Here is a 17,049-nt window from a genome sequence, read left to right as displayed (position 1 = left end):
CAGCGTTCCGTGTCTAAGTCGCACTGGCCATGTGACTACGGAAGATTGTCTTCGGACAAAACACTGGCTCTATGGCTTGGAAACGGGGATGAGCACCGCCCCCTAGAGTCGAACACAACTGGACAAAAATTGTCAAGGGGAACCTTTACCTTTACCTTTAAGGGATGCTAAGGGATTTTTCTTTTTTCTTAAAAAAAGCTATTAATACTGTATTTTGTTGGCTCGGGACAGAGATTCTTTGTCCAACTTGGCTATTTTCCACCACATTTTAGATAGCAGAAGAAAAATGGGCTAGATCTACATAATACACTAAGTTTGGAGTTGCATAATAGCAGTTGCTTAAGAAGTGTCATGCTTCTTGCAACATTGTGTTCATTGTGTTATGAGTCCTCTCTCCATGTCCAGAAGCTCATGCTACATAGGTAGCAATGTATTAATTCCCTATATTTTTAAAGAAGGCATTTCGTATTAGATAATTTGTAATTTTCTATTGTCTCTGATAATGATGGAATGTTTGTGGATTTAATTTAGAAGTGCTTACTCTGGTAAGAATGGAAATCATCTGGATTAGAAGTACCTGTGAAACTAAAATAGTTGAACTCTGTACAGTATCTAGTGAGTGTCAGACATACTGTATAACAGAGCCAAAACCTAAGGTTGAATTGGGGAACAATTGCCTGGACTAAATTATTAGTCGTCAGGCTTAGTTGTAGATCACATTATACCTAGTTGAATATGGGGTGCCCAGATCTAAGCCACTGTATATTAGCTTTGTTGGTGCACTAACAATGAAGCAACAGGAATATTTTAAGACAAAGGTGTCTCTATCTCTACCTACAAATAGCTTCAGTGGGAAATCTGTATATTTTATTTTTAGAACCAAATAAAATGAAACAGATAAGTGGTTCTAGATTCACCCTGCATCAGTGATTAGTAATAGTTATTTTATGCCAGGGACAAGATTCAACCTTGTAGCATTACTGCTGTCAAAATATTCTGCCCATTCCACTCTGTGCCAAATAGGAATATCAGAAGGAATGTTCAGGAGGAGGGTATAACCACAGTGCCTCAATGCACATTGATTTATTTATTTTTATTGATATCCCATCTTCCTCCCTTTTGGGACCCCAAGCAACTGATAGTATATGTTTAAAAAACAGAAATCTAAAAAAAACCATAATAAATTAAAATATTAAGACAATATTATGTAAAGTAATACAGTTAATAAAGTTAAAAACTATGTGAAATCAGTTAAACCATTTAGAAAGAAAAGAACAACAACAAAATACCGACCATTAAAATGTCCTGATCATTGACCAAAAGCCTGTCTAAATCCAAAATCCTGCAGATAACCTGGACCCAAGACATATAGACATTTATAGGGTCATTTCCAGTATCTCAAAAAACCTGGTAGCCTGGGAAGCTGTTGCAAGAGCTTCTACTCTCACTATAACTGGGTCCAGTCAGTAAGCTGGCCACAGCATTGTGAAACTGCTGGAGATTCAGAAGGCCTTCCAAAGGCAGCGCCATGTAGAACAAATTACAGTAATCCAAACAGGAGGTTAAGTAAGACATGCATTACCATAGCCAGATTGGACTCTTCTAGGAACAGTTACAACTAGAAACTAGTTTTAACTGTGCAAGCACACTCCTAACCCCCAAGGAGCCTTGGACATGCAAGATCAAGGCTGAATCCGGGCATACACACTCAAGCTGGGAGTTTTAGGGGGGACTGTAACTCCATTTAGCGCAGGTTGAATTCCTCTGGCCTGATCTGACATTTGACTGACCAAGAGTACCTCTGACACGCTCAGATTACTTTTTAATTTATTCACCCTCATCCATTATTGACCCCAGACACCAGTTTAGAACTGAGACAGCTTCTGAGGAATGCATGCGACCCTTCCTTTGAGGGAAACACAATGTGATTTTTTAAAAAGAACATTTAAATGCTTGGCATGTCTCAGCAACTGGCTATGATCAAAATAGGATCTTCATGTATGTAATATAAAGAAAACCAGGGTGATATAGCAGGCAGAATACTAGATGAGAACTGAGAAGATCTGGGTTTAAACTATTGTTTAGCCCATCACTACAGGTCAGCACACCTACCTCACACACCCCTTACTGAAGGTGTTGCAAATTGAGTACATTGATCATGGGTACATTATTCGTGTGTATTACTTTGGAATAACCGTGCACAACTGAGTATAGGAAAATAATTAATTTTAGAAGCAAAACCTTATCTTCCACTAAGGAATACCAGAACTTGGAAAAGTATGTGGGTTTTTTTTGTTTGTTTGTTTGTTTTTTGGATTGCAACATCCAGGGTACCCTGAAGAAAAGAGCTATGGAGCATGCCGGGAGTATTGAAGCCCTAAAACTAACTTTTCCAGTCTCTGAGGGCGATATATATATGCATCCTTTCAACCTTCTGCAAGAATCTTGTGACAGTAAATCTCACTACTTAGAGGGTTAGGATCAGTGAAAGCCGCGCATTCTGGCTGGCTACCAAATCTCATTGAGATTTGTGCCCACACCCCTTCTTACTGAGGCCACAGTTCTAAAGCACAGTGTTTTCTTTCATCAAGGCAAGAAACCCAAAAGAGATTACCTCTTTTCAGACTTATTCTTTACTGAAGTAGATACAGTTATAATGGCAGGCTGGGTAATAGCAACCATCTTTATGTTTGCAAGGTTCCTTAGACATTTTACTTTTATTGCAATCTTTTGTATGATGTAATGGACTTTTTTCTTTTACCTACTCCACTTCGCTTCTCATTTGAGTCCTTTGAACCCGAATGGAAGATCATTTTCATGATTTATAAATGTATAGTATGTCTAGGCTCACTGGTCTTGCTGGAGAGAGGGGGAGGGAGAGAGGGAGAGAGAAAAAGAATCAAACAACCTTTTTGCATTATTAGTGCTTTGTGTTTATGATATTGATTAGGCATACAGTTACATTGTTTAGAGCAGTGGTCCCCAACCTTGGGCCTCCAGATGTTTTGGACCACAACTCCCAGTAGCCTTCACCACCACTTCTGCTGGCCAAGATTTCTGGGAGTTGATGTCCAAAGACATCTGGAGGCCCAAGGTTGGAGACCACTGGTTTAGAGTGGATGTTCTATCAATGTGCATCTCTACTGTTGGGAAAAGTTGATCCTCTGATCCTGCCTGGATTCTTTCCAGGAGTCCACAGGGATTTCTTTTGGTTGGTAAGGCAAGTTGTTTGATGCTTATCTATATTTCTAACTGTGCTTTTCTTTTCTTTGCCTTGTCTTTCTCCTACTAGCTGGTCTGCCATTTCTGATCATCGAAACAAGCACCATCGCACCCTATAAACGGGGATTTTACTGTAATGATGAAAGCATCCGCTACCCGCTGAAAAGTGGAGAGACCATCAATGATGCTGTCCTTTGTGCTGCAGGCATTCTTATAACCATACTTGCCGTAAGTAGGACAACACGGTTGTGGTTTCTAAGCCTGCCCTGACCAGATTTCAATAGAAAAGTGTTCTTTTAAAAAATTGCTAGCAAATACCAGTCCTGTTCTTTTCTAACCCTTAATAAATAGAACATAGATACTGGCTAATTAACTTTAGTGCTTTTAAGTACTTGTGATGTTCTTAATGCAATCATCCCAAATTGGATTGCACATTTAAGTAGTCCTTCACTGGGACTTAAATCATCAGGTGACTTACTGCAGGAGACATGGAAATTGTTTGCATGTGGTCCACTGACAGCCCTATTCTGAACTCCAGCCCCACAGTCAGCAAAAAAGATGTTGGCTTCCAAAATGAATACAGTAGTTGATCCCTTGGAAGTCTCTAGAGCAGTGGTCCCCAACCTTGGGCCTCCAGATGTTCTTGGACTTCAACTCCCAGAAATCCTGGCCAGCAGAGGTGGTTGTGAAGGATTCTGGGAGGTGTAGTCCAAGAACATCTGGAGGCCCAAGGTTGGGGACCACTGCTCTAGAGAATCTGATTGTTCATTTTAATGCCCTTATCCACATGAATCTTTTTAAAGGCCCCAAATGGCGTCTTATCAAAACCAGTAATAACTATCAGTGTTTGGTCACTAAATAGTGTTTGGTCACTTGATAGTCCCAGGCCTTGAGCACCTGTCCGCTCCTATATTATAAAACAGGATTTTAATCCTGTTGGAGCAAGTGTCTGTAAGGTGTAAGGTGTCTGAAATACTGCAATTAACACCCTTTGAAAGAAAATGGATTAGATTTTACATGTATCTACCTGGGGTCATTTTTAGGGGTTCTGACTATAATCATCTTTTAAATCACACCACCAATTGGAATAATCTTAGTAGAAGCATCTGTATCATTATCCAAATTTGGTGGCAATGTCAGGTGATAAGTTCGAAGTCTGTTGTCCAAAAATAGTGCCAGTGAGTATCTAAAAATAGTGAACTTGTGGTTCAGGGTAGAGAGGCCATTACAAACCATATAAGCAGGCCAAATGATACATTGGATCAAACAGCATGATTAAATGCTGTTTGGTCTTTAAACAAAATTGAATTTAGAATCCTAAAGGATTTGGTGTATCTGAGTCCGCACACTGATAATTTTTGTGGTATTTACATATCCTGTATTTCATGCAGTGTTATGAAGTACGTTCTGCCTTACAGCCAGCTACTTTCTGGAAATGTTTTGCAAGACAGGAGTAGGTTCTGAAATATAGTAAGCAGATATATTTTGAGGTGAAATTGGAAACTTGGAGGACTGAGCAGAAAGAGTAGTGTGTCTGTGTTCAAGCTTTTTGCACTAAGACAGATAATTCTGCTTATGTGTTCTCTCCCTTCCTCCACCCTTTCCTTTCTTTGTGCAGACATATTGGCCAAAACCCTGTTGCTTAACTTACTAAGTCACAGTATAGTAGGCCCATTGAATCAGTGGGGATTTGTTGAGTCCATTTGAATCAATAGAGCTTACAGAGGAGTTGACATACCAAATCTCCACAGATTCAGTAGGTCTACTCTAATGTAACTTACAACTCAGCTGACTTGTGCAACAAATGAGGGTAGGTGTTATATGGACTGTCCATCAGACAACTAATCCCCACCCCCATTGTTCAGTTGATTATTAATTAGGACATGCAGTTGGCGGTGGAAGGGATAGTATACTGCTTGTAAGATTGCCGATACATGCATAGTTTTCTGCAGTAAGGTTTTGATTTATACAATATGTCTATACATACCATTCAGAAATTGTATCCCATTAATTACATACACTTGGGAGACATAGTTCATAAAGATTTGATTATAAATATTCCCCACCATTTTTCATTTTTTTCCCTTCTTTTAAATAGCTCCATAACTTATATAATATTGAGACTAAATTAAATAATGATTCAAATCAGGGAGCAATCTGTAGAAAAGAACCCTTGCTTGTGTGACTGAGAGTTTTGTGTGTTTGGGTTAGCCAATCATATTAAATCTGCTCAACCTTTTTCAGACTAGCTTTGTTCCATGGGTTTCTTTTAGTATTTTGTCATGTCTGAAATGCAAGAATGGAGCTCTTTGATGAAAGAAAAAAAAAAGAACATTATTTGTAAACAAAGAATAATTTTGATAAGTGTATTATCACTGAAATGGACTTGCATTCTTCAAGCAGATGAATAAACCAGAAAACAAGGAGGAATTCTATCTTTCAAAGGAACTTCCCCATTATGGAAAAGTTATACATTAAAATGGAAAAACTTTCCATTTTCACATTAATGCCTAACAGGCCGTCATTTCGGCTCCTTGCAGAATCTGCTTCTGATCAGGGCAAGCTGGTGATGTGCATTAGTGTAGCAAATGTGACTGGAAACATAATCGGCTGACTACATAATTCATCAACCTTGTAATACAAAATGGCAGGCTCATTAGAAACTGTGGGGAGGAGAAGGAGGGAGTAAGAAAAATCCAATAAATGTTGCAAAATACATGCTTCTGTGTTGGGTTTTGTGGTATTTAAAATAAAATTTACCTTTAATGGAAAATACAAAACAAGATGGATTTTTCTTTTAATTGTCAAGAAGTAAGGCCCATAACAAACTAATTATTTACTGTGACAAAAACATATGGAAAACACGTATTATACCACTAAGGATCTATACAAATTGCTACATGCAAAAAATTATAACTGTGAAGCAAATGGTTTAAGTTAATTTCTAACTGGGCCCTTTCCCAAACTGAATGTTAGAAATACAGTACTCTGTGCACTTCAGAAAAATTTAAATTATTGCCACCTTCTTTGTTGTAACTTAACACAATAATTCTGACAGTAGCTGTGTTTAAACTCTTTCTCACTGGTGGTAAAAATCTCCTCCAAATAACCATAATGGATGTAGAGCACCTTTAACTCCTATAATCGGAAAGATGGTATCTATAACCTGTTTCCAAAATCTTTTTTACATGAAAATCTAAAGACAGACAAAACACACATGATTATCATGCATGAAGTATTTATCAGCCTTATCTTTTCCATATCACCAGCAGCAAACAGCTTTCAGTTGTTCTTTGTGACCTCTGTGGCTTATACAATTGATACTGTGCTTGCATGAAGTCTGTCTTGGAATCTTCTAGAACTGTGCTGTTCAGTCCACTGCGCATGTGAGAGCATCTCTGAGCAAAAAAACCCTCTCAGTTTCATCCACCACTAGAGTGACAAAGTTTTGGGATTTCTCTGCTGAGCATTTTCTTCTCATACCCCCAGTGGAAAATTTGTTCTTTCCTTTTCTTCACTTTGTTACCACTGTAGACCTGTTCTCCTGTGGCCTTGCCTGCTTGAATGGCCTCCAAGTCTGTAAAGCACTGGTCCCCAACCTTGGGCCTCCAGATGTTCTTGAACTTCAACTCCCAGAAATCCTGGCCAGCAGAGGTGGTGGTGAAGGCTTCTGGGAGCGGTAGTCCAAGAACATCTGGAGGCCAAAGGTTGGGGACCACTGCAAAGGCTTAAAAAAATGTTCCATTTGCAGTTTTCCACCAAGTGAGACTTTAATTTCAAATTTCCAAATACATGTAATCTTCCCACAATCAAAATGTACCTATTTTTCAAAGGATGTAATGCAATTAACTAGGGTTACTGTAGCATAATATGAATCTGTCACAATTTTGAGGCATAGTAATTCTTCCTTTTCTCTTTGATGACCTTACTTTTCAAACACAAGGCTGCGGTAGGGGCATTGAGGGATGTGAAGCAAGACAGTCATTTTCATGCTGCAAACCTTGTATTTTCACTGGCATCAACAGAGGCTCTTGTCTACAGTGAAAGGTCTAGGTCATGTTTTATAGGTTTCCAGGGCCCACAGAGTTCTTGTCAAGTAAACATCAGAGGCTATGACCCTTTTCTCCATCAGTGGATAGGAGGATATGAGTGCACAAGACCCTTGAGATACCTATTGCCTGAGGGACTATGCTTTTCAGACCTCCCCTAAATATTCCCTATATTTATCCCACAGTGCCTGCTTTAGGGCTTAGAAAATATGACTTCTTTGACCTTTAAGAACTCATTTTCTCCCCAGATCAGGGCTGCAACTATAAAAATCTTGCTTTATTGGCTAACCAGTAAGTCTTGCACTTGTAATTGATGGAACCTTTTTCTCCGTGTGTTTGCGGAAGTAACTAATGCTTTTTCATTGCTTGACATCTCTGCTCATCATGTTTGCTTTGTAAACTTTTGTGTATTTGCCAAAAAATTCATCTTGTACGAAAGACATAATTTGTAACCTATTTCCGTTTACGGTTGCATAAACTATGCTCACCTGCATAGTGGAACTTATTTCTGAGTAAAAGACGGATAGGATTCTGCTACACATCTTCTAAATAAGATTTGAGCTGTAGTGAGTGCTTTCTGTCTTCCAGAATAGTTGAATTGCATGAGGGTCTTCGTTTGGTGAGGAAAGGGGCACTTCTAAGCATCAGGGATTTGAACCAGAGACCTTGGTTATTAACAGCCGAATGTGGAAACATTTTTTGGACTGCAGCTCTTGGAGTCTGTCAGCCAGAGTTTTAAAAAGTAACTTTTTGACACTCTGATTAACAGTGTTCATCTTCAGCCTTTAGACCGGACACAACATGATGTCTTTTTTAAAAAATAAAACTATTTTGATTAGAATAGGCAAAATTAATGGAACAAAAAAAAGTGGGGGAGAGGGGAAATCTGTACATCTTAGATTGAAACCATTCTTTTCTCCACCTAATTGACTGCTGGAAATAACTATAATTCCAAAATGAAACAGCCTTATGGAGTTGTGTGGTGGGGGTGGGGAAGCAAGCACAAGAGTAACTGAGTAACAGAAAATAATTGCATAGAGGCTTTCCAAGGATTTGATAAAAACAGTTTTTCAGACATATTTTTGGAGATGCTGCAGTATTTTGCACTTTGTTTCTTCCCAGCTTTGCTCCCCTTTAAGCACTTCCAGCCGTTCACACCACATGCACACCACTAGCTGGAGACGCAAGTCAGAAGAGGAGCTTAATATCTTTAAGACTTGTTTATTCAGGATGAAGTTTCAGCTTTTGCACATCTGTGCTGAATTAGTTGCCTGAGGTTTCATTCTTTCTTTTTCTCCCCCTGCCCTGTTTTTTTTTTGTCTTTTTTTTTTCAAATCAGAGACAGCATTGCCAAAAGTACAAGTTTATCCTACTTCAGCTTCTCATTAAGAGTTCGGCCACGATTTTCAGCTAAAGCAGGACAGGTCATGACTGCACAGTGGTGTGCTGGTGGGGGGGCTGAAGTCTCCAATTTACAGTCTGCTACATCTGTACAATTACCAGGACCACCAGTAGTGAGAGAAAATATTAATCCCAAGGCTCTGTTGGCCCTGGTTAAAGTACTCATATGTCTAAGGCTAGTCATCCTTGGTTTTTAGAGGCTCCGTGGGTATGCAGATTCAGAGGACTGATTGAATGGCAGTGTACCTCGTATGGTATTTGTTCCCATTTTCCTGATCATATTGGCTGAAAGTCTCATTCTCTGTTAAATGCAGATTTCTAGTTTTCTTTCTTACTTTCTTTTTTTCTTTTTCTTTCTTTTTTGGGGGTTTTTTTACTCTGTCCATTTACAACAGGGGTAAGAAAGGTTTTGCCCTCCAGATGTTTTAATGTCAACACCCATGGTCCCATATTGTTGGCCGTGCTGGCCGATAGTCCAAAACATCTGCAGAGGCAACATTCCTCACCTCTGATTTATAATATATACCCCAAGACACCTGAAGAGCCGTTTAACTCATCTGGACCAACTTAAAAGCCTTGTGCATCTTCCTTGTGCTTAATTGTTCTTGAACATCATTGTTCCAGAGACCTCTTTTGCCTTTGCATATGTGATGGAAATGCATTCCCAAGCACCCACATAAGCCACAGGAGATTTGTACAAAATTCATTCTCTAGTCAGTGAGCGATACCGAAAAGAGAATGATGCTCCAAGTTGTCAAGGCCAGGCCTGGTCTGTAAATAACAGTGAGGAGCCATCTGGCAAATTAATTGCATTCTGCTAAAGAAGGAGATACTCAGATTCAGATGGTTTCATTCAACCCACATGCAGACATAGACCCTGGCTCATTGTCTTCATTTGAAGATGTTCCAACAGCTAGATTAACCATCAGCTGGGCGGCACTTGTATTCTCTGGGGCTTGCATACAACCTTGAAACAGGTTAGCTTCTAATCCTAGACAGTCTTGGAGAAACCTGAAGACCTTGATATTAATTTCCGCTTAGAAGAACATGGCATGTTTTCAGTGCAAAGAGAATATGCAGCTGTTCCACCAGTGACAAAATCACATGAGCCTGTGCTTTTGCTGTATTTGGTACTCTGAAACAGCCATGAACAATTGTAAATTCATCAAATCAGCTTCCTTTGCTCTTTTGTTGCATCATTATCCAACGTTCCTGCCTTTGGGGGAGTCTTCTTTGTTATCTGCCGTCCCTCAGGCACTGGGTGAGAGACTGTGTCCTGGAGGAATTTGGCCTGGACTCCCTTGGCCCTGCAGGACTAGACCCTTGCTGCTTTTGGCTGCCCCACCCCATCCTCAACACGAGCCACCTGGCTCGGAGGGGAGAAGGGGCTTTAGAAGGGTGTGTTGTTGTTTGTTTGTTTGTTTTTAAATTGTTATTATTAATTGCCATCAGGTTGCATAGAGACCCACAGTGGATCTGACAGAACAGGAAGGGGGGAGGGTGTTGGAAGGGGCAGCCACTGAGGTGGTGTTGGATAGGGGAAGGAATGGCTGGATCCTTACCCACTCTGCTCAACCCTTGCCCATCTTGGCTAATTGGAAGATCTGCCAGGGAGGTTCTCATTTAGGTCCAGGAGGCTGTGAACGCCTCTTTGAGAGAGGGAGTGGTCCCTACCACCTTGAAAGAGGCGGTAATTCGCCCACTCCTTAAAAAGCCTAACCTGGACCCAAGGCTGGTGGTTAACTACTGACCAATAGCGAACCTCCCTTATTTGGGCAAAGTGTTGGAGCGGGTTGTGGCAGGGCAACTCCAGGCGCTGCTGGATGAAACGGATTTTCTGGATCCATTTCAATCGGGTTTCAGGCCTGGTTTTGGTACAGAGACTGCCTTGGTCACCCTGTATGATGACCTTTGCCGGGAGAGAGACAGGGGGAGTGTGACCCTGTTGATACTCCTGGACCTCTCAGCGGCTTTCAACACCATTGACCATGGTGTTCTTCTGGATAGGCTGGCTGGGTTGGGAGTTGGGGGCACCGCTTTATGGTGGTTCTGCTCCCTCCTGGCTGACCCTGTCCAGAGGGTGGTGCTGGGGGACAGTTGCTCTGCCCCATGGCAGTTATGTCATGGGGTTCCTCAGGGCTCAATACTGTCCCCCAAGCTGTTTAACATCTACATGAAACCACTGGGAGAGGTCATCAGGAGGTTTGGGCTGAGGTGTCAGCAATATGCTGATGATACTCAGTTCTACCTCTCATTTTCCAACAATCCAGATGAGGCGGTTTCTGTACTGAACTCGTGTGTGGACCTGTTAATGGACTGGATGAGGGTTAATAAATTGAAACTCAATCCAGACAAGACAGAAGTGCTGTTAGTGGGTGCTTCGCCAGACAGACTGGAGGGCCATCTCCCTGCCCTGAATGGGGTTACACTCCCCCTAAGGGACAGGGTCCGCAGCTTGGGGGTGCTCCTGGACCCCAGTCTAACTCTGAAAGCCCAGGTGGACTCAGTGGCCAGGGGCGCCTTCCTCCAGCTGCGGAAACTATACCAGCTACGGCCCTACCTGGACGAGCGGAGTCTCATGACAGCTACACATGCACTGGTAACATCTCGTATAGATTATTGCAATGCACTCTACGTGGGGCTGCCTTTGAAGACAGTCTGGCGACTGCAACTGGTCCAGAACCAAGGTGCGCAGTTGGTGAGTGGTGACACCACTAGGGAACACATCAAGCCAATTCTGATTAAATTACATTGGTTACCAGTTACTGCCCGGGCCCAATTCAAAGTGCTTGTTTTGACATATAAATCCCTAAATGGCTTGGGCCCTGGATACCTGAAGGACTGCCTCCTTCCATATGAGCCTACCCGGCAGTTAAGATCTAGCCAGGGGGCCCTTTTGAAAGAGCCATCCCTCAAGGAGGTAAGAGGGACAGCTTGTAGACAAAGGGCCTTTTCGGCAGCTGCCCCCAGACTATGGAATGCCTTCCCAACTGAGATTCGTCTGGCGCTGACGCTGATGACATTTCGGCACCAGGTCAAAACTTTCCTGTTCCAGAAGGCTTTTAATTGAAATAATATCAACTGTGGGTCCTGATGGCAATTTTTAGAGAATCTATTTTAATTGTATTTTAATTGTTTTATCTTTTAATTTTATTGTATTTTAATTGTATTTTAATTGTTGTAAGCTGCCCAGAGACCTTTGGGTAGAGTGGGTGGCATATAAGTTAAATGAATAAATAAATAAATGTCCTTAGTCTGTCTCCTGATGCCTTCTCTTTTCATATCCATTCCGGTTTTTTTATTTTGCCTTGCACTGTACGTCCAGCATGCCTTCAGTCTACAGCCTAACCACAATTGTATGTTTTGTCTTCAGAACTTCATTTTCAGAATAGAATTGCTTACTATGAATTGTATATATAGAATTGTTCATAATCTTATTAAATGTCCCCTGCTCATTAGTTTCTCTCCTTGCTTTGGCTTGTGAAGTTCTAGGAGAATTTCTAGTATCTCTGTAACCTAAAACAGGGTGTTGGACATTGCTATGCATTCATTCTGTTTGTTCTACGTATGTGTGGTTATTTGAAAAACAGCCACAGAGACATCACCTGGGCCAGTGCTTCTCGCTTAATGTCTTATGTCTCATCTATGGCTCTATTTAAGATCCATGACAGAAACAAAAAACTTAACTTTTTAGAGGACACTGATATATTTTCAGGCATTTTGTCATCATTGTTATCAATTACACCATAAAGGAGGGAAGGGACAGAAACATAGTGCTTAATGCTTGGCAAGATTCCATACATTAAGGAACCCCATGGTAGGAGAAATACAAAGTAAGAAAATGGCATGCTAGAAGGTCACAAATGCATAATCTGTGGCAAATGAATGAAGACACAAGTATATTCAGTCAGAAACAACATGTCACACTTGAAAGAGGACACATAGACTGAGAAACTGAATAGATGGTATTTCAGGCAAAAAGAAAAGAAAAGAAAATGAAAAATAAAGAGGACAAAAGAAGTTGTGGAACCTTAAAGACTAACCACTATACTATATATTGTAGAAGGGGTAACTGTGTTAGGCTGTGCAAGCATTGTAGGTATAAACAAACAAACAAACAAACAAACAAACAAACAAATAATAGAAAAACTTGGTGGCACCTTAAATGTTATATTTTAATGTGAACTTTTGTTGACTTCCAGTTCCTCAGAGTCCACGAAAGCTCATATTAAAACATAGCACAGTGGTGCCTCGACTTACGAACGTCCCGACGTACGAACATTTTGAGTAATAACCAGCTCCAGCCACAAAATTTTGCTTCAACTTCTGGCCAGAGCTTCAAGTTACAACCAAAAAAGGCAGAGAAAAAAGGCGGGGAATTCAAATTGCTAACCATTGGTAGGCGAAGAGGCTGCTTCTTTGTAGCTCTTTCACCCCAGCGGTTAGAAAGTATGTGATTGGAGGAGGCTTCGGACAACCTGGTAAGGTAATGTGCAGTTTTCTGCTTTCAAAAATTGCTCTGGGTGGATTTTGCAGCATGGTTTTGGGCTGGGTGGTGGGATTATGTTTCTAAGCTGTGATGGGTTGGTCTTGCAGGGTTTGTTTGTTTCTTGGGTTTTTCCCCCCTTTTCCGATGGGTCTTGGGGTTTGTTTGCTTTTTGGGTTTTTTCCCCCATTTCTGATGGGTCTTGGGGGTTTTGTTTGCTTTTGGGGTTTTTTCCCCATTTCCGATTGGTCTTGTGGGGTTTGTTTGATTTTTGCTCTGCTTTTTTTGCATTTCCGTTGGGTCTTGCACGGTTTGCTTGCTTTCTGCTTTGCTTTTTTGCATTTTTAATTCATTTTTTATATTTAACAACTTGGGGTAAGGCAAAGAGTACAAAAGGTAGAAGGGGATATGGGGGGGAAGAGGGAAAAAGAGAACACAAAATGTACTGTCATCCAATCTGTTCATGTTGCAAAATCAAGTCGACTTTTCGCCTTTCTACAATTTGATTGCCCTCCAGGTTTCAACCTACAGTTACAGCTTTTTTTGCATTTCTGGAGGGTCTTGCACGGTTTTACTTTTCTTTCCCCCCCCCCCCCACTTCAGCCAGAATGGATTAATCATGTTGCCAATGGGTCTTGCAGTGTTTGTTTGTTTTTTGGTGATTTTTTTTCTCGGCCAGAATGGATTAATTGCATTTCAGTGCATTCCTATGAGAAATGGTGCTTTGACTTATGACCATTTTGAGTTAATACCGGTGTTCCGGAACCAATTAAGTTCATAAATCAAGGCACCACTGTAGTTAGTCTTTAAGGTGCCACCATGTTTTTGTCTTATTTATTTATTATTTTATTTTTATTTTTACTTATAATTCTATATTTTAATTTTCATTGGACTGAGGAAATGATCTGTCCACAAAAGCTCACATTAAAATATAGCAGTTAGTCTTTAAGGTGACACAACATTTTATTCTTCATTCTTTATTTTTCTTTTGTTTTTGCTTGATGTGCTAGTAGAGACTAACATGGATACATCTTCTAATACTACTGAATAGGTAGTAAAAGCCTTGTATGCCAACAAGTCTGCCTCTGTGATACATGAGCAGCTGATTGAGAACCAGCGACATAGACCACCCACTTAAATACAATCCTCTTTTCTTGAAACATCTCTAAGACATATGCCCTTAAAATGTCTCTTAAGAAATCTGCCTATTTTTCTCTTTTTCTTTCTTCCTCTTTATAAACCCACAAAAGAACTGATAGGTATGTAATTATATATATTTGTATGCAGTCCAGTTGATTCCAACTTATAGCTCTTTCCAGGGTTCTCTGACTAGAACGGTATACAGAAGTGTTTTACCATTTCCTTTTTCAAGGGATGCCTTGAGACCGTGCAGCTTGCCCAAGGTTACACAGGCTGGCTGTTCCCCCACAAGCCATGATGAGGAATCAAACCCCTTATCTCTAGTTCTGCACCCAGATACCTAATTCAGTGAGCTGTTCAGCTGTGTATAGCTGGAGGTCACCTAAAGACATTCCATATTCTGAATCTTTTGTGCAACCTTGTTTTCTGACTATTTATGTAGTGCTTTAGATATAGTTCTGAAAATTTAACAAAGATGAGGCATTCAAGATCTCTCGGTATTGTCAAATAATGAGGTATGTTTTATATATGTTTTATATATACCTCAAAAAAATTATATAGAGGTCTTTTTCTGAGGTGGAGACAAAATCTGTAACAGACTCCCTAAGGAAGTTCAACAGGCTCCAGCACAAAAAATCTTTTTAGTACCCGGCCAAAAGATTCCTTTTTGACCACATATTTCACGTTGGTTTTACTACTTCTTTTCTGCTTCATAATTTCATGGTCTTGTTGGCTGTTAACTTTAATGGTGTTTGAAGGTCGATGTACCATACTGCATTGTTTTTCTTGCTTTTATTTTTATATGCTAAGCTGGAATCCATTACAACGAAGGGCACTTTTGATTTTTTTAAAAAATATATAAAATAAATGTTGGATCTCTCAGTGTTGGGTATCACTCGGCGAAAAGAAAACGTTATTACCCTAGAAGTATTGTCATCTAAGAATAATCATTTTTTAAACTCTAGTAAAGCAGCCTTAGCTGCTGTTTTAGTTGTTGAAGATTACATTCTTGTTTTGCTGGATTAGGGTACCAAACAGTTGAAACAATGCTTTCATTTTATCTTAGTTGTATTTGCTGTGCAAGGGTCATACAAGGGAAGAGAGACTGGGTACACACAGAAAAAAGGATATATACTGTATGTTCCATGTATTTGGCTCGTTGCCATGTCAAAAGTAATACCCCTTGCTGTTTCTGAAATTGATTTGCATGGAAGCCTTTTGCTGTCCATTGCATGTATACATTCCAGTGCTACTAACCAGAATAAAAAGGTTGTGAAGGGGAGGGTGAAAGGTAACCTGTTTTATTACTTAGGTATGAAAACAGTGAGGTAATTAATAAAATCCTAAAATTGTAAAACTGGAGCTCAAGAAATCTACATGGGTAACGTGACAAAGAACAATTTAAGCTTTTGCCTCTCGGGGAAGTGTGACATTTGGAATTGATTTCACAGCCTGATTTTCATTAAACTGTGTTTTAAGACTTGAGATTATAAGAAAGCCAGGCAACCAAGTTCATAATAATGATTGATAGTGTTACTGTCAAGCCTAGAACCCTCCCTCTAGAAGTGGTGCAGACATATTTAAAAGTGTATGGTTCAAGGTGTTTTGCATTGAGAAACCTATACGTGGGACAGGAAGCAACAGTTAGAAATGGATATGGAACAACTGATTGGTTCAGAATTGGAAAAGGAGTATGACAAGGCTGTATATTGCCCCCCGGCTTATTTAACTTATATGCAGAATACATCATGCAAAAGGCCGGACTGGAGGAATCCCAAGCCGGAATTAAGATTGCCGGAAGAAATATCAACAACCTCCAATATGCAAATGATACCACTCTGATGGCAGAAAGTGAGGAGGAATTAAGGAACCTTGTAATGAGGGTGCAAGAGGAGAGTGAAAAAAAAAACAAACGGTCTGAAGCTCAACATCAAAAAAACTAAGATCATGACCACTGGTCCCATTACCTCCTGGCAAATAGAAGGGGAAGATATGGAGGCAGTGACAGATTTTAATTTCTTGGGCTCCATGATCACTACAGATGATGACAGCAGCCACGAAATTAAAAGACGCCTGATTCTTGGGAGGAAAGCAATGACAAACCTAGAGAGCATCTTAAAAAGCAGAGACATCACCTTGCTGACAAAAGTCCGCATAGTCAAAGCTATGGTTTTTCTTGTAGTGATGTACGGAAGTGAGAGCTGGACCATAAAGAAAGCTGACCGCCGAAGAATTAATGCTTTTGAATTGTGGTGCTGGAGGAGTCTCTTGAGAGTCCCCTGGACTGCAAGGACAACAACCCTATCCATTTTGAAGGAAATCAACCCTGAGTGCTCACTGGAAGGACAGATCCTGAAGCTGAGGCTCCAGTACTTTGGCCATCTCATGAGAAGACTCCCTGGAAAAGACGCTGATGTGGGAAAGTGTGAAGGCAGGAGGAGAAGGGGACGACAGAGGATGAGATGGTTGGACAGTGTCACCGAAGCTACCAATATGAATTTGACCCAACTCCGGAAGGCAGTTGAAGATAGTCCGTGGCGTGCTCTGGTCCATGGGGTCACGAAGAGTTGGACACAACTAAATGACTAAACAACAACCAACAAAAAATACATTATAGTTTAGGAGCAGCAAAAGAAAAGTATGGACTTAAAATGTATAACATTGTAACAAGGTACATTTTACACATTATGTATCTGTACACTCAACAAGAAGATTACAGCATGCCCTGGATCCTCGTCAAAGGCACATGAG

General features: G+C 40.5%; 1 protein-coding gene across 1 annotated transcript in view; it reads left to right on the top strand.

The window, feature by feature from the left end:
* The window catches only part of PLPP3 (phospholipid phosphatase 3), a 92,640-nt gene that overhangs the window by 43,239 nt on the left and 32,352 nt on the right, over positions 1 to 17,049 (top strand). The window contains exon 2 of the mRNA XM_020789855.3: positions 3,293 to 3,450. Coding sequence (XP_020645514.1) covers positions 3,293 to 3,450 — 158 coding nt within the window. The remainder of the gene's footprint in view (positions 1 to 3,292; positions 3,451 to 17,049) is intronic.

Source organism: Pogona vitticeps, chromosome 4 (genome assembly GCF_051106095.1).
Source record: "Pogona vitticeps strain Pit_001003342236 chromosome 4, PviZW2.1, whole genome shotgun sequence".
In the NCBI taxonomy this organism is placed as follows: domain Eukaryota; kingdom Metazoa; phylum Chordata; class Lepidosauria; order Squamata; family Agamidae; genus Pogona; species Pogona vitticeps.
The sequence above is the reverse complement of the archived record's forward strand: the minus strand, read 5'-3'. Positions and strand labels throughout refer to the sequence as shown.